We start from the raw sequence: 22,316 nt of genomic DNA on the forward strand, positions 1-22,316 counted from the left end.
CAACAGGAAGTGGAACAGTGGAACAGTGGCACCAGCGCAAGGAAGGAAGCGAACCAGTGAGACCACGAAAAGACCGCACACAGAAAGTGTAACCATAGAAACCTCCAGCTGGAAGTTAACCATTGACTCCGACCCACAGAAAGTGGACCTGTAATACAATGCTTTTGCCATATATATATATATATATATATATATATATATATATATATATATATATATATATATATATCACCTCCTCTTGTCTGTCAGTGACAGGAGTGGTGTGCCAGAGAGAGAAGAGCAGGACTCTCCCTCTCCACCACAGAATCAGCATCAAGGGCCAACTGTTCGTCTTCCTTACCAAAAACATAAAAACATATTTGTACATATATACTGTTTTATACACATTTTTACTTGTAAATCACAAGCTGTAAATCACAAAAGTATAGAAAAATAAAATGTGTTATAATAACAGGATGCTTTCTCTCTTTTTTCTCTCGTTGTCTTTCTCTTCTATCCGGCAAAGGTGGTCCCTGGTGGAAACTGGCTCACTCCATCTGTAGCGCTTGTGGCTGGTTTTGACACCGCCGCGGCACCACTCCACACGCACGCCTCCCGTCGTTCCACACCAGCCTCAGTAGTGGGACTCCTTCTCTTCTTCTCCTGTTGTTTTCTTAAAGCTAGTTCTCCTCTTCTCGTTGTTTTCATCTGTGATGTCCATCAATACTGAGCACAGCGTTGCCTTTGTTATTTACTGGAGGTGAAGGGGAAGAAGAGCAGGGAGACACGGGTAAGTATGCAGAACATCTCTGATTGACACATATAGACAGACAACCTACTTGTGCATTTCACTACCTATAATCATAAAGTTTGTTGTGTTAAGTTTGCTGTGTTTCCTATTCCAATAAACCTATTCAATATGATGATTCCATACCAGAAACCAGTCAAATTCTTTGAATATAAACATTGAGAAAATGTATAGAATAAAAAGTACACTACTCTCACAAAAGTTCCCCTCCATCTTTGTTAAAGCACTGCACCCCAGGGAGGGAGAAAGGTACACAATGTCAGGTTAAGACAGGCTGACGGATTGATGTCAAACCACCCGATTGAGAAGCATGCTTAAATCAACTGAAAGGGAAGCTTTTGAGGGAAAAAAAGAGAGCATTATTATTTCATGCCAGTCTTAAAGTCATACAGCATAAAAGTGCGCTTTAAAGAGCGTAGGCCAAAGCAAATGCTACTTTGCTCCACAGAATAGAGGGCCATTATCACTCTACTGGAGTTTACAGTGTACAGTGAAGAGAGTCATACTGAGGCCTATAGCAGTAGTGGAGAGAGGGAAAGAGGGAGGAGAGAGAGGGAGGAGAGAGAGGAGAGGGATGAGAGAGAGGGAGAGAGGGAGGAGAGAGACAGGTGTCCTGGGACACTTGTCATGACAGTCTCTACCTAATTCAGCAGCGCGCCGAGCGGTAGAAGAAAACGAGGCGAGGCTTTCATTTTGACATGGCTTTGTAGTGCTTTTTCACACCTCCTCTGGAGAAGTAACAATTGAACGCGTGGCATGCTAATCTCAGCCCAGAATGACTCTTTGTCTCTCTCTACATCTCCCTCTGTCTCTCCCTCCCCCTCTGTCTCTCCTTCCATCTCCCTCTGTCTCTCCCTCCCCCTCTGTCTCTCCCTCTGTCTCTCCCTCCCCCTCTGTCTCTCCCTCTGTCTCTTCCTCCATCTCCCTCTGCATCTCCCTCCGTCTCTCCCTCCATCTCCCTCTGCATCTCCCTCTGTCTCTTCCTCCATCTCCCTCTGCATCTCCCTCCGTCTCTTCATCTATCTCCCTCTGTCTCTCCCTCCATCTCCCTCTGCATCTCCCTCCGTCTCTTCATCTATCTCCCTCTGTCTCTCCCTCCATCTCCCTCTGCATCTCCCTCCGTCTCTTCATCTATCTCCCTCTGTCTCTCCCTCCATCTCCCTCTGTCTCTCCCTCCATCTCCCTCTGTCTCTCCCTCCGTCTCCCTCTGTCTCTTCATCTATCTCAATCTGTCTCTCCCTCCGTCTCCCTCTGTCTCTCCCTCCATCTCTCTCTGTCTCTGTCAATCTCTCTCCCCCTCTGTATCCCCCTCTGTCTCTGTCTCTCCCTCCGTCTCCCTCTGTCTCTTCATCTATCTCCCTCTGTCTCTCCCTCCGTCTCTCCCTCCATCTCCCTCTGTCTCTGTCAATCTCTCTCCCCCTCTGTATCCCCTTCTGTCTCTGTCTCTCCCTCCATCTCCCTCTGTCTCTCCCTCCATCTCCCTCTGTCTCTCCCTCCCACTCTGTCTCTGTCTCTCCCTCCATCTCCTTATGTATCTTCATCCATCTCCCTCTGTCTCTCCCTCCATCTCCTTCTGTCTCTCCCTCCATCTCCCTATGTCTCTCCCTCCCCCTCTGTGTCTGTCTCTCCTTCCATCTCCCTCTGTATCTTCATCCATCTCCCTCTGTCGCTCCCTCCGTCTCCCTCTGTCTCTACCTCCATCTCCCTCTGTCTCTACCTCCATCTCCCTCTGTCTCTCCCTCCATCTCCATCTGTCTCTCCCTCCATCTCCCTCTGTCTATCCCTCCATCTCCCTCTGTCTCTCCATCCATGGAGCAGCCTGCCTCATCTTCAGTCCTACGGAGGTCTCACTGGGGACTCTCTATACTAAAATATCCCCATCACTGTATCACTATATAGCAGAGCAGAGAGGGAACACAATAGCACCTGTACTACATATAGTGCTCCTCTCTGACAGGCAGACCAGCATTGGAGGAGCTGCAGTGACAAATATATTAATCACTCATGGACAAGTCAATTCAGGGGAGGGTTGGGTCAGTGCTGTAGCAAGTGCAATGCAATGCACTGTACCTAAATTGAACATGTACTTATCTATACAATGATGGTTTAAATCTGTAGAAATATTGGGTTTCATTAAGCGTGAACAGGAATTGTAGAAGATTTCATTTTACTGTGCCTGATCAGGATTACAATCAACAAGCTGGCAACAGATGAAACATAGAGCTCCAATGACAAACAAAATGCTCTCAGAACTGCTTTATTCTGACACTCAAAACAATCAGAGGTTGCTTAGATATGTCACATATACTAACAACTAAGTCATTGATGAAAGAAGACAAAGGAAATGTAATATACTGTACCAATAAATCAAAAGCCAATTACTTACACCTTTCAGACAATATATACTTTTTTAGAAATGACATACTGTACAATTCATAGAACAAGTTCAGCTGAATTGAAAAGACACAGATAAAACCACTATAATATACCACTGTAATATATGTGTATATACATGTATATATTTTACAGGAAGTGAAACTGTTTTGCTTGTTTCCCTTTTTTTCTACAAATCTTTTGGATGGACAAAGACATTAAACAGTCGGCTTATCAAGGCTTACTGACTATAATAGTAAATACATCATGATGAACTAACAAACTGTGCATTCAATTTACACAAATAAACATGTTTAAATGTGAGCAGACTGTATATGCCTGGGCTTGTGGTTTAACACCTTCATTGAGTGTTTTTAATAATGTAGCTAGCTACGAAAAACAAATGTAGATGGGATAGAGGATATTATAAAACTGGAAAACCTTTCAGCCTCTACACTATAGATACACATTTTTTATATTTAGCAAAATATAATAAGACACAATATATATTAGCTATTTACATGTTATATGAAGCCTTGATAATTTGACATTGTAACAGTGTAACAATGAATACATTGATTATAAAGGGAGGAAGAGTTGTACCGACACATTACAACTTTAACTGACAACACTCAAACCCATCCAAGTAAAAACATGACATCACTGCAATGTCCTCATGAATAAAACGGACCCCGAGTAACCCTGAAAGTAGAGGATGTAAATGAAAAGGTGTGTTCTAGGATGACTTTCTTTTTTAACTGTGAAATGTAGCTGCTGGTAGACTGAGATCTGCACATTGCTATAGTGAAGATGTAGTGTAGGAATGGCCTGTAAGTGAAGCTAGCGATACAGTGATTGATAGTGGCTGATTAGCCTGCTCTAATTTGTGGTGGTGAGGCATGGCGGCTAACACCCCTCCTGGGCATTGATGTTCCTCTCATAGGAGCTAGCATCTTATCAGGCGGGTTCACGTGCAGACAGGAAATGAGTGGGTGCTTAAAGTGGAAGATTCTGTTTTACTGTATCAAGGTTAGGTTATCAATGAGTTGGGACTTATAAAGTGATTTATTGAGGCAAAGAGTTGTCATGGAGAGAGATTTCAGGATGTCTAGACTAGAGGAAAGAAGTTGGCACACCTCAAAAACACACAGCCAGTGAAAAACATGAATTACTATTCGTCACACTGTGGCCTCCAGTGTATTTGCTAAACGGTAGCTTCAGAAGAGCAGCATTCATTAAGATGTCTGCTCTCAGTCTCTGACACTGTGTCTTTCCTACTCAACTCATGTATGACTTATCTGCACCCAAACTGAACAGGGGGATTCAAATAGTCTATTTCCTTTCAAGCGGATCAACTGGTACTATAGTAATTACTAAGTTTCTCTCTCCAATTAAGCTCAGTGTAGAAGTAGCCGTCTGCTAAATAGGATTTTGAAACAACAGCTGTAATGACGGGCATCATTAGGAATTGGTAGGCAGTGAGAGGGAGAATTCAAAGCCATGAGGTTCTCTTAGACCAAGGCAGAGGGGAGTATTTTCCTTGCCGTTCAGGGTATGCGTGTGGAGCTGTCTCTTTTATGATATATATATTTAGTGTGGAGCTGTTTCTTTTATAATATATATATTTTGTGTGGAGCTGTCTCAAGCCTATGTGTTCAAACAGCAGACTTCTACAGCTTAGAACGTAGACGCTAATTGAGTTGAAGAAACAGTGGAACTTGGCTTCAGTGAGCCGTTGTTCTTGGGGGATTCTCTGTGTTAATTCAACTGGCGCTCAGAGCAGCACTCAGTTTTATATTGGCGCAATGAAAGTGGATGGGGAGGAAAGTCATTTAAAATGGGTTGTGTCAACCCTACTATCCACACACGCACGCACGCACACGCACACACACACACACACACACACACACACACACACACAGAGTAATTTAATCAAAAACACCTACAAATACATTAATAACAATGTCTGAAGCTTTTTTGAATCATATAAATGGTAGGACCCCATGGTAGGACCCTAAATACTGGTATATAAAAGCCCCCATGGTAGGACCCTAAATACTGGTATATAAAAGCCCCCATGGTAGGACCCTAAATACTGGTATATAAAAGCCCCCATGGTAGGACCCTAAATACTGGTATATAAAAGCCCCCATGGTAGGACCCTAAATACTGGTATATAAAAGCCCCCATGGTAGGACCCTAAATACTGGTATATAAAAGCCCCCATGGTAGGACCCTAAATACTGGTATATAAAAGCCCCCATGGTAGGACCCTAAATACTGGTATATAAAAGCCCCCATGGTGGGACCCTAAATACTGGTATATAAAAGCCCCCATGGTGGGACCCTAAATACTGGTATATAAAAGCCCCCATGGTGGGACCCTAAATACTGGTATATAAAAGCCCCCATGGTGGGACCCTAAATACTGGTATATAAAAGCCCCCATGGTAGGACCCTAAATACTGGTATATAAAAGCCCCCATGGTAGGACCCTAAATACTGGTATATAAAAGCCCCCATGGTGGGACCCTAAATACTGGTATATAAAAGCCCCCATGGTGGGACCCTAAATACTGGTATATAAAAGCCCCCATGGTAGGACCCTTAATACTGGTATATAAAAGCCCCCATGGTAGGATCCTAAATACTGGTATATAAAAGCCCCCATGGTAGGACCCTAAATACTGGTATATAAAAGCCCCCATGGTAGGACCCTAAATACTGGTATATAAAAGCCCCCATGGTAGGACCCTAAATACTGGTATATAAAAGCCCCCATGGTAGGACCCTAAATACTGGTATATAAAAGCCCCCATGGTAGGACCCTAAATACTGGTATATAAAAGGAAGAACAATGTTTTATACTTTTCTTCGATCAAGTGAAGATATATTATTTTGGTATACAACATGAATCTATATCATGTTCAACATGTTGACGAAACATAACTGCTCGTATATGATGTCTTTATAAACATGGCACATCTTCAAAATGATCAAAATCAAACAGATAACACTTGAGAGGATACATACGAATAGTTGAGTAATTATAGATTTCCATACTTGTATTCGGATCTATATATCATGTCTCTTGGCTTGATCTACTTACAAAATAGTTTCTTTGAAATGTTCCCATTTTCTCAAGAGTTCATATGGGGTAACTACTGAGTTGAAGACGTGTACTCGAGTACATTAACATGGTATGACAACACGCAGGTGTTATAATACATAAATGGAAGGAGTTTGGAACCACCGAGACTCTTCCTAGAGCTGTATGGAACAAGGTATTTTCTCCTGAAAGTGGAATATGATACAATCATGTTCACAGTCCATTTCTCTCCTCATAATGGAAAGTCTATAATCTCTCACTGTACCTGCTCTAGTAATTCAGCTCTTCCAGAGAGATTTAGGCTAAATAAACCAATAAGGCAATGCTCTGTCATTGTAAAGTGGGGGAACCCACTGGTAGTGTTTGGTGGGTATGCTTGACTTATGCTAGTCATTTTGGGTGCTGGTACTGTTTGTATTTAGGTGCAGGAGCTCAAGCAGTAGAAAATCTGAGGTGTCAGTGCTCAGCTCTGGTAAGCTCCTGCCCAAGTCAAGCACTGACTTTGTCAAGAAAATCTTCAATAAACAGACAAGCATTCTACTGATACAATTAGTTGTCAGATCAAATCACTTGTAGTGGTTTATCCTGAGGTACAGAATGCTTTGTGCAATACTGAAAAGTGAATAGTTATCAGGAATTGCACTACAGTACTTCATAGATGAGTCGATAGCGTAGCCTACTAAAAATAATGATTACCCACCTCTAAACGTCACATACAGTGCCTTTGGGAAGCATTCAGACAACTTGACTTTTTGCTACAGCTTTATGTCATGTATTGTCATGTTGTGTCTTGTTTCTGTCCTTTCTCTTCACCCTGTCTCCCTCTGCTGGTCGTTTTAGGTTACCTTTTCTCCCCCTCTTTCCCCCAGCTGTTCCTTGTCTCCTCCTAACTACCTCGTCACCCCTTTTCCCACCTGTTCCCTTTTTCCCTCTGATTAGTCCTCTATATCTCTCTCTGTTTTTGTTTCTGTCTTTGTCGGATTCTTGTTTGTGTTATTCATGCCTGAACCAGACTATCGTCATGTTTGCTGCAACCTTGTCCTGTCTTGTCGGAATCTGCCGGTCCATCTGAGCCTACCTATGTTTTGTTATTAAAGAAGCTCTGTTTACGTTAATTCGCTTTTGGGTCCTCATTCACGCACCGTAACACTTTATTCTAAAAATGATTAAATCAAAATTTTTCTTCAGCAATCTACACTATACCCCATAATGACAAAGTGAAAAGAGGGTTTTAGAAAGATTTGCAAATGTATTTAAAATTAAAAAACAGAAATACCTTATTTACAAGTATTCAGACCCTTTGCTATGAGACTCGAAATTGAGCTCAGGTGCATCCTGTTTCCATTGAACATCCTTGAGATGTTTTTACAACTTGGAGTCCACCTGTGGTAAATTCAATTAATTGGACATGATTTGGAAAGCCATACACCTGTCTATATAAGGTCCCACAGCATGTTAGAGTAAAAACCAAGCTATGAGGTCAAAATAATTGTCTGTAGAGCCAGGATTGTGTCGAGGCACAGATCTGGGGAAGGGTACCAAAACATTTCTGCAGCATTGAAGGTCCCCAAGAACACAGTGGCCTCCACCATTCTTAAATGAAAGACGTTTGGAACCACCAAGACTTCCTAGATCTGGCCGCCCGGCCAAAATGAGCAATCGGGGGAAAAGGGCTTTGGTCAGGGAGGTGACAAAGAACCCGATGGTCACTCTGACAGAGCTCTAGAGTTCCTCTGTGGAGATGGGAGAATCTCCCAGAACGACAACCATCTCTGCAGCACTCCACCAATCAGGCCTTTGTGGTAGTGACCAGACAGAAGCCACTCCTCAGTAAAAGGCACATGACAGCCCGCTTGGAGTTTGCCAATAGGCACCTGAAGACTCTCAGACCATGAGAAACAAAATTCTCTGGTCTGATGAAATCAAGATTGAATTTTGTGGCCTGAATGCCAAGCATCACATCTGGAGGAAACCTGGCACCATCACTTCGGTGAAGCATGGCAGCATCAGGCTGTGGGGATGTTTTTCAGCGGCAGGGACTGGGAGACTAGTCAGGATCGAGGCAAATATGAACAGAGCAAAGTACAGAGAGATCCTTGATGAAAACCTGCGCCAGATCGCTCAGGACCGCGGACTATGGCGAAGGTTCACCTTCCAACAGGACAACAACCCTAAGCACACAGCCAAGATAACCCAGAAGTGGCTTCGGGACAAGGCTCTGAATCTCCTTGAGTGGCCCAGCCAAAGACCGGACTTGAACCCGATCTAACATCTCTGGAGAGATCTGAAAATAGCTGAGCAGTAACGCTCCACATCTAACCTGACAGAGCTTGAGAGGATCTGCAGAGAGGAATGGGAGAAACTCCCCAAATACAGGTGTGCCAAGCTTGCAGCGTCATACCCAAGAAGACTGGAGGCTGTAATCGCTGCCAAAGGTGCTTTAACAAAGTAAAATAAATAAAATAAAAATAAATAAAGGGTCTGAATACTTATGTAAATGTGATATTTCTGTTTTATTTTACATAGATTTTCAAGAAAATAAAAAAAATCTGTTTTTGCTTTGTCATTATGGAGTACTGTGTGTTGACTGATGGGGGGGAAACAATTGAATACATTTTAGAATACGGCTGTAACGTAACAAAATGTGTAAAAAGTCAAGGGGTCTGAATATTTTCTGAATGCACTGTACACTTCAGTTAATTATACGTGAACATGCAAATCAGTGTGGAAAAAATGTGAAATAAACAAAGACATTGAATCCTTCACAATCCTAAGTCCTTTAGCCTAGAGTGCCATCACATTAGCGAGAGCTAGCCCAGTCTCAACCCCAGGTGAACTCTGACCCCTCACTGTGGTGCAATGGCGCTCACTCTGCATGCTGTCACACCACATCACTGTTAGGACTCCAATTCAAGTGCATTAGGACACTCCAACATTACAGAGCAATCATACAGTTGACAGTGGCGTCTTGTGAAATAAGAATTAGCAGGGCATGTGCATCGTCTTTGTTATTATTATAATTATGTATTTCTAATGCTAATTGGAATACAATATTTTGTTTCCTGCTTGAATTTCATCGAATTCTAATTCAAGAATAGGCTAAATAACAGTGTATCTAATGCCCCACTAGATTGTCATCCATCTGACGGTCACTGCAGAAACACACCCCTCTGATCATGCATCATGCGTACTACAGTAGGCTCACATTGGTTATGGTGACACAGCACCCATCTACAGCAGTCACATGTGCAGAACATAACTTCTCCCCGAAATCAATCCAAAGCACAAAATGAATACAAAACAAATCATAGGAGCAGACCAATGATGACATCAACAAGGTTGTAGAAATCGTCTGTAGCGGGAGGGCGGGTGTCAGGGGGAGGGGTCAGCATTGGTAACCTGGAAGCTTTTAGTTTGATCTAGCGCTCCACGAAGGATGAGGTGTTTGCTTGTTTGTTAATTGGTTTGATTTTTGTTTGTTGGGGGGTAATGTCTCTGTCTTTCTCTCTTTTTCTTTCTGTTAGTAGGGAGTGAAGCGACTGTACCCTCCTCTGTATAGGCTAGCCTGCAACATCAAAGATGAAAAAGGACCAATCAGTATTAAGGTGGTGACAGCTTGGTGGTTGAGTTCTGTTTTTTCCACAAATTTCCTTCCTTTATTGGTTTTGTTAAAACGTCTGTGTCTGAAGGGCATGGGATTAAATAACATTTAATTGAGCTGGTTTAATCAAAGTAATAATAGTTCTTGTTCATTAGAGTATGCAGAAGTTGGGTATGTGTGTGTTCTGAGGACGGGCGGTCCAGGTGTTGGAGCTGGAGGATAAAGAACCTGGTAGTGATAAAGTATGAACTTAGTCTGAAATCATTTTGATATTTGTACCAGAGAGAAAAACCCTTTCCTAGATATCAATATTCTTCTTTTGGATTGCCACATGGAGAAGTGGGCCCCGCCCTCAAATGCAGTTTCCATGCATTAATTACATTAATAAGCAACAAATTGGAAAATACTGTGCTTGTTTCATGCTTTTGACTGTAGGAAAACATTCCTCACGGAATGGCTTTCCAGGCTACAACAATGTCATAGATCCAACCAAAGCGAATTAAGTTCAAAGGAGTTTAATCATAATTCTCTTTCAAGTCCAACCATGGTGCCCACACCTTTCTGGATGTGTATTTCACCAGAGGATATTGCTCCCTAGGTCTACTGCCATGCTCTGGGTAACCAGGGCAAACACACACACACACACACACACACACACACACACACACACACACACAATATCTCATGTACTCTGAGCAAGCCCCAAACCTTCAAAGGCTAATAACCCTTAATTTAAAGGAACCCTCTTGCTTGTATAAAATTTTCATCAGTCTAAAAAAGCATTTGCAATTTCTTTGCACGCTGGAAATCAGCAAAGAGAATTTTCAGCAACCTCGGAGGAACTAATTATTGAAAGGTTTCTAAATGCAAAAATCGCTGCTCTCTCCTTTGGAACCATTAATCAAAGAGGACTAAAGAATTAGTAACCAAACCAATTTTTTCCTGAATCTATTTCATGGTGTGTCTCTGCACTGTAAGATCTGAACTCCTATTGTGTCAAGATGGTTTATTCACTACCAGGGTCTCGCACCTCACCAGCTTCCACCCCACCACAGTGATCCCCTCAACACACAACCCAAGCTCAGACATGAAGGGCCAAATTCAGCCTGGCTAAGAAAGGGTGACTAAGAGTGGCAGAGAAGGGAAGGAAATTTGGAGGAAAAGAAGCACAGTTTTTAATTAAGTAAATGAAGAGGAAAAAAATAAATGTCTTAATTAATGAAAGCTTTTAGCTAGCAGCTGCACCGGGGAACTGTACGCTGTTTTTTATGTTGTTGAAAAATCGCATGCATGCCGGAATGGTACATTTAAGCCATTTGTCTGGCAGAGAGCGCTCGTCCCATCAACCTTGTGGACTGGAGGGGTGAGTGAGAGAACTCCCTCCCCCCATCCCTCTCTTTCTCTTCCATGTCCCACGGCACACTGCTGCATGCGTTTGATGGTCGTTAATCTTTCAAATTAGTCTATGAGCCCAGTGCCATGCCCTCATTGTAAAATAAAACATTGAGAAACTCCCCATTATAGGACGGTCTTTTACTGATATTATTTTCATCTTTGATGTTAGCTGCAAAAGCTAGCTAAAAACAGACATTAACCATTCAACTTCACCCCTTTAAGTTTAGAGTTTGGCTGAAAGGAAGAATGGAACAACTCATTTGTAGTTGAATAGTGGCAGGAATATAATGATTATACTAGTGTTGAAGATGCACATGTGTTTGGATTGAATTAGTTGTAGTGACCATTCCCATTTTAGCAGTAAAAAGCCTGAATCAAATTAATATTGTATGTATGAGGTGAGCTTGTGTGACAAAACATGAAACAAATCCATTTCACTGAATTCACAATGACCACATGCTAGGGAATTCTGCTGCACTCCACTAGGTTGTGCCAAACAGCATGACAAGAGGAAATAAAGCCCACTGACTTGGCTTAGTTCAATGGTCTTTATCTCCGAGTGCTCCTGGAGTGAGAGAGTACTGCGGCTGGCGGCCTCTGCTCTGTGTTAGTGTGGCTAGCCAACAACAGGGTGCAGAGGAAAGCGAGAGCGTACTGCAGCTGGCGGCCTCTGCTCTGTGTTAGTGTGGCTAGCCAACAACAGGGTGCAGAGGAAAGCGAGAGCGTACTGCAGCTGGCGGCCTCTGCTCTGTGTTAGTGTGGCTAGCCAACAACAGGGTGCAGAGGAAAGCGAGAGCGTACTGCAGCTGGCGGCCTCTGCTCTGTGTTAGTGTGGCTAGCCAACAACAGGGTGCAGAGGAAAGCGAGAGCGTACTGCAGCTGGCGGCCTCTGCTCTGTGTTAGTGTGGCTAGCCAACAACAGGGTGCAGAGGAAAGCGAGAGCGTACTGCAGCTGGCGGCCTCTGCTCTGTGTTAGTATGGCTAGCCAACAACAGGGTGCAGAGGAAAGCGAGAGCGTACTTACCATGGTCCCCACACTGTATGTAGCGGCAGGGCCGATTGTGTGGTGGTAGGGGTCTGCTGTTGCATAGACTCTGCCATAGCTGCAATGGAAAAGGCCAGGAGATTAGGGTCATTGACATAGAGTATATTTTCAATGCTTGTTTGATACTTGGCCCTAAAGTCAACACTTTCAAGTCTCTAAAACAATTATTTCCCTCTCTCTACCCCCTGGTTTAGAAAATGATACAAGGCTGAGTAGAAAAGGAGTTCAAAGGTGGTTGGATCATTCTCTGTGAATACACATTGTCCTTTTCACTGTCACCTCGATTAGTTGGCAGTGATGGGTACTGAGGGGTGAGAGAAAGAGAAACAGAGAGAGAGAGAGAAAGAAAGAAAGAAAGAGAAAGATAGAGGTGCTGGAAGGCTTGGGCCCAGTCTGTGTACGCTCTCACCCTGCTGTTGTTTACCCAAGCTGAACAGTGGGCTCACACCACTGTCTTTTCATTGTTGCTGGTTTGGAACTAATCCTTCCAATTTCCTTCTGAGACAGGACAAGATGTGTGCCTTATTTATTTATTTACTCGACTTCACATATTCCTTTATTTACTTTTTTTCTTCAATACTCGCTTGCAAATGAGGGTCTGTACGGAGCAGATAAGGCACTCCAAGCCAAGCACTGAGGGCACCAAATCAACCAGGAATAAAAACCAAGAGGAGAGAGGGAGAAATGTCATCCAGCCTACAAGGCTAGAGCGGGGCGAGGAGGACATTGAGTTATATAAGATCTAAATATGGTGTGTCCCATTGGAGTCCAACACCCAAGGTCAGTGAGCAGGACGTGGAGGGGGAAGGAGCTGGATGAGAAGGCTCCAGGGGAGAGGATGGGCTGTACCACGACATGGTCAGGGGTGGTCTCTGTGATACTCTTATCTACTGTGAGCACCAAACCCCAGAGGCCCACTAAGGCTAATCTATCTACAAAATGGGCTCTCACCAGAGTGGCATTGCTAACCACCTCGAGGTCAAACGGCCCCTCAGAACGTACGTCACGCGGCTTCACTACGCTGATTGGCCCCTGGCAGGGCCTCGGTAATACACATCAGGCCTGTGGGCACAAGCATTTTGAAAAATGAATGTTTCATTTTTTATGGGGATTTTACAAGCCTCTTATGATCCCTGTGACCTCCTTTCATGATTGGCTGATTGCTCCGCTGGTAAGTCTGATAAGGTATTGCTGAGACAAACCCCTATTGATCCAATGGGCATGACCGCTTATTCAAAAAGAAACAAACAGACAAGGGAAGCAAAACAAAGCAAAACAAACAACTCGGGCGAATTACATTAAATCTCAGGAGGAAAATATAGGTAAGAGAAACAGGAATTAAATCACTCCCAGAGGAAAAAGCTGCTGTCCAATTTCTGCTCCCTCCGAGCACGGCTGCTCATAATTCACAGTGCGGTGAGGCCAGATAAATCTCACATTATCGATATGATCTTCAGGTTCTCAGGCAGGGTGTACGTTATCACAAGTGACATGCTCAATCCCTCCCAGATTAGATTCCCAAACCAGCCCACATCCAGCCTGACTTTGAAGGCCCGAATGAATCAGCCACACCTCCTCAAACGGAGCACACCTGAACCCGGATGACATCAGTCAGAAGTGATAGAGTCCCTGCCCATCCATCCCTCTCTCCCTCTCTCCCTTCCTCGCGCAGACCGCAGGCCATTCATAAATACAGTTGATATGCCCTCTCGCCCGTCAAAGGCAGAGAGGCATGGGATAGATCATCTTGTCGAACAAGGTTACTTTTTTGTGTGCTTTAGCCTGAGGCCATAGTGGATCTCCTAATGGACAGTTCAATCTGAGGGAGGGTCACAACTCCAGAGCGAGTTTATCTTCACCCTTCTATGTGGGAGATACTTTGAAGAGTGGGGGAAAGGTTGAAGTCACTTGTCACAACTTCTAATTGAATCCATCACAATATCAATATCAATGGTCTTTCATTTGTTCAAGTAATATTATGTGCTTTATGTTATGCAGCAGGTGGAATGTACTCACCTGTCACTGTAGGCAGCAGCGGTGGTGGGCTGGGCGTATCGGTACGCAGCGTAGCCCCCCTGTTGGAAACTCAGACAGTTACACAACCACCCACAACAGCATGTGTATTACCAGTATTCTCAAACAAGTAATAGCACGCATTTACTAAAACATCCAACATCGGGTTTGAAACATTTTCCATTGTTGGGAACATTTCAAAACTGCATATTCTATTCATTTTTTCAAGTATTCATATGAAATCGTTCAAAAAGTCTCATTTCTTTAAATGGAAGAGTATGCACTGAGGCAAGGGTTGGAACACAGCCAGAGGGACACAGCCAGAGGGACACAGCCAGAGGGACACAGCCAGAGGGACACAGACAGAGGGACACAGACAGAGGGACACAGCCAGAGGGACACAGACAGAGGGACACAGACAGAGGGACACAGCCAGAGGGACACAGCCAGAGGGACACAGACAGAGGGACACAGCCAGAGGGACACAGCCAGAGGGACACAGCCAGAGGGACACAGCCAGAGGGACACAGACAGAGGGACACAGACAGAGGGACACATACAGAGGGAGCTGTTTAATATTTGGTAGCTGAGGCAGCGGAGAATGAATGATCCCCTGTGAGACTGGGGAGGAGAGCCATGTGTTCCCTCTGTGGCACAGTGCGTGACAGTAGGTGCACAACATGGTCCACATGAGAAAGAACAGAACGGTGGTGTGTTAACGCTCCCCAAATTCATCCCTCATTCAGAATGGCGAAGCAGCAACGGCCTGCTGCATTATTGAAGAGACCCCTTTTTCTTTACACGTACTGTGTTGCACAGGAGCAAACCAAGACGTCCAGCGCCTGCAGAAACTATTCACACCCTTTGACCTTTTCCACATGCTGATGTGTTACAGCCTGAATTTAAAATGGATTGAATTGAGATGTTGTGTCACTGGCCTACAAACAATACCCCATGATGTCAAAGTGGAAGTTAGAAATGTTTACAATTGAATAAAAAATCAAAGGCTGAAATGCCTTGAGTCAATAAGAATTCAACCCCATTGTTATGGCAAGCCTAAATAAGTTCAGGAGTAAAAAGGTGCTTAACAAGTCACATAAGTTGCATGGACTCACTCTGTGTGCAATAATAGTGTTTGACTACCTCATCTCTGTACCCCACACATATAATCATCTGTAAATTCCCTCAGCCAAGTAGTGAATATCAAACACAGATTCAACCACAAAGACCAGGGAGGTTTTCCAATGCCTCGCAAAGAAGGGCACCTATTGGTAGATTGGTAAAAATATAAAAGTAGGCATTGAATAACCCTTTGAGCATGGTGAAGTTATTAATTACACTATGGATGGTGTATCAACACACCCAGTCACTACAAAGATACAGGCGTCCTTCATAACTCAGTTACCGGAGAGGAAGGTAGCCTCTCAGGGATTTCACCACGATGCCAACAGTTTTGAGTTTATTGGCTGTGACAGGAGAAAACTGCAGATAGATCAACAACATTGTAGTTAATCCATAATACTAACCTAATTGACAGAGTGAAAAGAAGGAAACCTGTACAGAATAAAAATATTCCAAAATATGTATCCTGTTTGCAACAAGGCACTAAAACAATTCAAAACAATTTAAAGTAAAGAAATTAACTTTATGTCCTGAATTCAAAGCGTTAAGTTTCGGGCAAATCCAACACAACACATCACTGAGTACCTCCCCTCATATTTTCAAGCATGGTGGTGGCTGCATCATGTTATGGGCATGCTTGTTTTAAAGATTAAAATAAACGGAATTGAGCTAAGTACAGGCAAATTTCTTGAGGAAAACCTGGTTCAGTCTGCTTTCCAACAGACACTGTCAGACAAATTCACCTTTCAGCAGGACAATAACCTAAAAGTTGCTTACCAAGATGACTTTGAATGTTCCTGAGTGGCCCAGATACAGTTTTGACTTAAATCAGCTTGAAAATCTATGGCAAGACTTGAAAATGGCTGTCTCTCAATGGTCAACAACCAACTTGACAGATCTTGAATCATGTTAAAAGTAATTATGTGCAAATATTGTACAATCCAGATGTGCAAAGCACTTAGAGACTTACCCAGAAAGACCAAAGATGATTCGAACATGTATGAATACTTATGTGAATAGATATTTCTATAATTAATTTTCAATAAATTAGCAAACATTTCTAAAAACATGTTTTCACTTTGTCATTATGGGGAAAAAAAAAATATATATATATATATCCATTTTGAATTCAGGCTGTAACACAACAAAATATGGAATAAGTCAAGGGGTTTGAATACTTTCTTTTTTAGTGTTTGGGAAGTCAGGACCTGTATTAATTTGCCAGAGTGGGAGAAGGAATTAAAAACTTCATTGGGGAGAGCAGTCATTACTCCAACTGAAAAATGAAGCTGTTCACCTACTGTTTTTCTATTAGCACCAATGGAGCATTGGCCCATCTCCATCCTACGGTGGGTATATAGGTGGTAGTGCTGAGAGTGCTTTTTGAGGTCGGTTCGGTTTCGGTTTGATTATTAAAAAATAATCACAGTTTTCCATGACAATTTTTCTTCTTTTTACATTAAATGCACTATTTATTGTGTGGGTTGAATGGTGTAACAACACAGAATAAAACAATGAATACAAGTCCCATGATGGTAGTAACTGCTTACCACTTATTCATGTTTTATTCACACGACTTTACTTTAATAATATATTTTAGTTGTTGTGTATATTACATTTGTTTTATTTTATAACTTTTCTATTTCATTCCAAGTCATCATCTCTATTGAGCTGCTGTCTGACAAAATCACTGTTTAAATAGTTCTTCAAAGTAAACAAGGCATACTTTTACGACGGCTGAATACTAAATATCAATCACTTAGATCATATATTTTCAGGTAGAGATACCTCCCGAAGCAACTCCTCTCTCTCCTCGATCGCACGTCTTCTGTCTCTTCTAGTCCCTCTCAGTGCACCCACACAAACTGGACAAGTAGGTGGTTAATTACCCACGTCTTCTGTCTCTTCTAGTCCCTCTCAGTGCACCCACACAAACCGGACAAGTAGGTGGTTAATTACCCACGTTTTCTGTCTCTTCTAGTCCCTCTCAGTGCACCCACACTTACCGGACAAGTAGGTGGTTACTTACCCACGTTTTCTGTCTCTTCTAGTCCCTCTCAGTGCACCCACACAAACCGGACAAGTAGGTGGTTAATTACCCGCGTTTTCTGTCTCTTCTAGTCCCTCTCAGTGCACCCACACAAACCGGACAAGTAGGTGGTTAATTACCCACGTCTTCTGTCTCTTCTAGTCCCTCTCAGTGCACCCACACAGACCGGACAAGTAGGTGGTTAATTACCCACGTTTTCTGTCTCTTCTAGTCCCTCTCAGTGCACCCACACAAACCAGACAAGTAGGTGGTTAATTACCCACGTTTTCTCTCTCTTCTAGTCCCTCTCAGTGCACCCACACAAACCGGACAAGTAGGTGGTTAATTACCCACGTCTTCTGTCTCTTCTAGTCCCTCTCAGTGCACCCACACAGACCGGACAAGTAGGTGGTTAATTACCCACGTTTTCTGTCTCTTCTAGTCCCTCTCAGTGCACCCACACAGACCGGACAAGTAGGTGGTTAATTACCCACGTTTTCTGTCTCTTCTAGTCCCTCTCAGTGCACCCACACAGACCGGACAAGTAGGTGGTTAATTACCCACGTTTTCTGTCTCTTCTAGTCCCTCTCAGTGCACCCACACAGACCGGACAAGTAGGTGGTTAATTACCACGTTTTCTGCTCTAAACTATGTAGAATATTGGCCTGTTGGAAACTACAACTCCCTCCTACACCGCAAAGTGTGCATTGAGCTCACAGAAGTAAAAAGGGGGAAAAATAACCAACATTCCAGTTAATCGCTCAGCACTAATAGGAGGCTGGTAATAATACATGTTTTCTATTAGTCCAAAGGCGAGCTACACAACCGTGGAGATGGAACGTCTAAGGACTGTGGCCAGGGCTCTTTGGGGAATCAGGTCAGAGGGCAGATGGGCCAGGCGCTGTATTTGAGTCATCCTCCCTGTCCATGGAGGCAGGAAGTCATGGCTAAGGCCAGGCAGAGGAGTTCCTGTGGGATGGCCATGCTCTGGGACAGTGCTGCTGATTACAGGAACAAAACCCAACAACACACAGCCACAATAAATCACTTACATGTCAAATCCTGCCCACAACAGTGCAACACATTTGTTATTGTGTCTCGCCCCAGTGTGTGTGCATGAATATGAATACATCCATTCCTAATATACTCCCTGTGAAGCAAGATCTCATGTTGTGGTATCATCCTGGATGATCTTTTTAATGGCAAGTGCTTCAGGACTGTTGAAATGAATGGAATTTGACTAGGTCATGACAGTGACAGACATGGCTACCGTCTTCTGAATGATAGTGGAGGACAGAGAGGCTTGTGGGACTTGCTGTTGTTGTCACAGGAGACCTCTGGGCGCACTCCGGCAGTCTGAAGCCGTTCAGTGTCCATGCAGTGGCCACTGCCAAAACTAATGGCAGTAAAGCACAGGGGGAAAGGCTGACGGCTTGAGCGATGGGGCGAGATACCCCAGGACTGGTCAGAGGGCACTGAGACCCAGGGCTTAGCTGGAGGTGAGGAGAGGAGGGAGGGAGGCCAAACGCCCAGGGCCGGCAGGACCACATTAAGCCACTTTTCCTCTACACTGTTCCCTCCGCTGGTGTCGCTAACAGCCCCTCACAAACAGTGCTACGACATGGGGCTTTGTTTGAGCCATATATCATTGTGGAGTCCAGCACCTTTGTTCCCAGACACCGGCCCTTTGCTTGTATGCAGACAGGGTTAAAGTAAGAGGCAATCAGTAGCACTGTTGTCTGCGCCTGCTGTCATTTCCCTATTGCAGAGGACAGAGAGGAACAAAAAAAACTACAGATTCAAATGACAAATCCCCCCCCCCCCCCCCCCCCCAAACGCTTGGACTGCTGTCAAACTGGGGCAGCCTGGTAATTTCAGCATTATCTCCACAGCATCCCGCTTTTCTCTGTGAAGGGCAGCGTGCACTGGGGCCGGCCTGACGCTGTGTGTGCTGTGGCCCCTGCCTGCATGAACAGCCCCAGAGGGAAGCTTAATCCCTTTATCTTCCTCCGCTCCTCTTATCTCTCACATCGTGATGGCTTGGAGGCACACAGGCCCACTAAGGCCCCACACAACACAGGCCCACTAACGCCCCATGCTGTCCCACTAAGGCTCCACGCAGGCCCCCTGGGCCAGACAGAGAGAGAGGTTTGTCCCCACCCAGACAAGACACACACACACACACACACACTCACACACACACACACACACACACACAGACAGAGACAGGTACAGGTACAGATAAAGGGCGGAAACAAGCCACCTCCAAAAGCCATTTAAAAGGGAGAGACGACCGACTTGACACGGGACACTGAGTTCGGATCTGTCTGTTTGCCAAAGTCTGACATCATAAGAGAGAGAGGGAGAGGAGGGAGGAGCTGAGGGGGTTTTACATTTTGTTGTCGGGTTTCTTGGCACGGCAGAGAGATGCCTAATCGACGCGGGCTTGGCAGAGAGGCAGGGGGAACGCTGGGGGCTGCAGAGATGGTGTTTTAGTCTCCAGGGCTGGCTGCTTTTGTCTGCTTTACTTCTGTTTCATCTGAGCATGCAGAGAGAGAAAGAGACAACGGTACTTACATAGATTTCTGCTCCGTAGAAGCCATCCTGGTACACCACTCTGTGAAATGAGAGAGCAATGGTGGAAAGGCCTTAGTTCATCTGGGTTCTGTGTGGTTTTATATGCAGACAGATTGGATCAGCACACTGATGTTTAGGACCTAGCCTATTTCCAATGAGAGCAAGTCAAGCAGACATCTGCATGGCGGAAAACAAGAGTGATGGAAGTGGCTCTGCACATCCACAGGGTCAGCTCTTACCGGCTGCTGCGCACCACAAATAATGAATGACATATTAAGGGGGGAAATGCAGCCATTTCACAACTCCCATGAAATGTTCTGCTCTGGAAAAAACAAATAAATTGTATTTCCAGTCACTGCAGTGTTGTCAGGAGGCTACGGTGGAGGGAGGGAGGTAAAGGAGGGAGAGAAAGGGAAGGAGGGATGAAAAGAGGGAGCTCAGCAGGGAAGGAGCACGGTCACATGATGCTAACATATAAATCACTGGGAAGTCAGGAGAGGAGGTGGGGAGAGGAGAGGAGGTGGGGAGAGGAGAGGAGATGAGGAGAGGAGGTGGGGAGAGGAGAGGAGGTGAGGAGAGGAGGTGGGGAGAGGAGAGGAGGTGAGGAGAGGAGGTGGGGAGAGGAGAGGAGGTGAGGAGAGGAGGTGGGGAGAGGAGAGGAGGTGGGGAGAGTAAAGGAGGTGGGGAGAGGAGAGGAGGTGGGGAGAAGAAAGGAGAAGCAAGGAGTTGGGGAGAGGAGAGGAGGTGGGGAGAGGAAAGGAGGTGAGGAGAGGAGGTGGGGAGAGGAGAGGAGGTGGGGAGAAGAAAGGAGGTGGGGAGAGGAGAGGAGGTGAGGAGAGGAGGTGGGGAGAGGAGGTGGGGAGAGGAGAGGAGGTTAGGAGAGGAGGTGGGGAGAGGAGAGGAGGTGGGGAGAGGAGGTGGGGAGAAGAAAGGAGAAGCAAGGAGTTGGGGAGAGGAGAGGAGGTGGGGAGAGGAGGGGAGGTGAGGAGAGGAGGTGGGGAGAGGAGAGGAGGTGAGGAGAGGAGGTGGGGAGAGGAGAGAAGGTGGGGAGTGGAGAGGAGGTGGGGAGAGGAGAGGAGGTGGGGAGAAGAAAGGAGAAGCAAGGAGTTGGGGAGAGGAGTGGAGAGGAGGGGAGGGGAACGTAGAGCCCCAGAGTGGGTGGGAGGTGTATGGGAACCAGAGTCCTAGGACCTGTCTTCATCACTGGAGCCCTCCCCTCCCCTCTCCTCTCCTCCCCTCTACTCTCCACTCATCGCCACAGACAGGCCCGGATCTAATCACAGATAGCCAGGCAGCCAGGCTAGGCCTACGGTTAGCTAGACCTCTCCTCTCCCCTACACTCCCATTGCCACCCAGACACCTAGACACCCAGGCAGGCAGCCAGCCAGGCAGGCAGGCAGTGTGCAAATATAAGAGAGGAGTGTGAGCCTGAATGCTTCACATCAACCAGGAGATCATCACGGTCCAGTGAGACCTGCCCAGTAACATGCTATCTCTGCTTTCTATAGCTCCCTATGGCTTTGATATTCATCCTTTGGAACACACATATTCATGTACACGCATGCACACACACACACACACACACACACAAACACACAAACACACACACACACACACACACACACACACACACACACACACACACACACACACACACACACACACACACAAACACAAACACACAAACACACACACACACACACAGATAGACAGACATACACATGCTGCACTCAAGCACAATTGCACACAAATGAAATAACACAATTGTTTGCAAATGCAGCACCCACACATTTGAGAGTAAAACTGTTCTAATGGTTGATTGTTGATGTTGTCAGTATAGTGTACTACAGGTCCACAGATACTCACGCTCCATAGGCTGGAATAGGTGGTGGTGGAGGTGCTGTGCGGAAGGTGTTGTACACAGCCCGCCCCCGGCCTCGCAAGTGGGCACCCCTATAGGCCACCGTAGCCCCTGTGGCCGGGTAAGGGAAACCTGTTACTGTGGAGAAACACATAGGAAGGAGGGCTTTAGAGAGATGGAATGTTGGCATTGCTTACCTTACTGACAGAACGAACACATTATATAAAGACATGTGGCAGTGATTTCTCCTATGACAGAATACATTAGGGAAAGACAAGGAAACATTAGATGTAATCTTTTCTGGGTGTGCCTCATCGAGCACTCTCCCCTTCCCCAACCCACTGCTTTGTGCCGTACTCAGCAAGGATCCACATTTGCTGTACGCATCCTTCCTGACGCCGCCT

The 22,316-nt window shown here is 45.0% G+C and overlaps 1 protein-coding gene across 10 annotated transcripts in view; it reads right to left on the reverse strand.

Annotated features, from left to right (window-relative positions):
• Positions 1–484: 484 nt before the first annotated feature.
• Positions 485–22,316, reverse strand: part of LOC110485195 (RNA binding protein fox-1 homolog 3) — a 396,106-nt gene continuing 374,274 nt past the window's right edge. For 5 of the 10 annotated variants that reach the window (XM_036941309.2, XM_090196827.1, XM_090196828.1 and 2 more), the window contains 5 exons: positions 21,918–22,050; positions 20,052–20,091; positions 14,327–14,385; positions 12,290–12,368; positions 485–733 (listed from right to left, as the gene is read on the reverse strand). In XM_036941309.2, coding sequence (XP_036797204.1) covers positions 731–733; positions 12,290–12,368; positions 14,327–14,385; positions 20,052–20,091; positions 21,918–22,050 — 314 coding nt within the window. In that variant the 3' untranslated portion in view covers positions 485–730. Of the gene's footprint in view, positions 734–8,821; positions 9,835–12,289; positions 12,369–14,326; positions 14,386–20,051; positions 20,092–21,917; positions 22,051–22,316 lie in introns of those variants that run through there. The other 5 variants (XM_036941305.2, XM_036941310.2, XM_036941311.2 and 2 more) reach the window with 1 other exon arrangement.

The sequence above is a fragment of the Oncorhynchus mykiss genome, chromosome 13 (assembly GCF_057628025.1).
Source record: "Oncorhynchus mykiss isolate SJ-2025 chromosome 13, ASM5762802v1, whole genome shotgun sequence".
Lineage (NCBI taxonomy): Eukaryota > Metazoa > Chordata > Actinopteri > Salmoniformes > Salmonidae > Oncorhynchus > Oncorhynchus mykiss.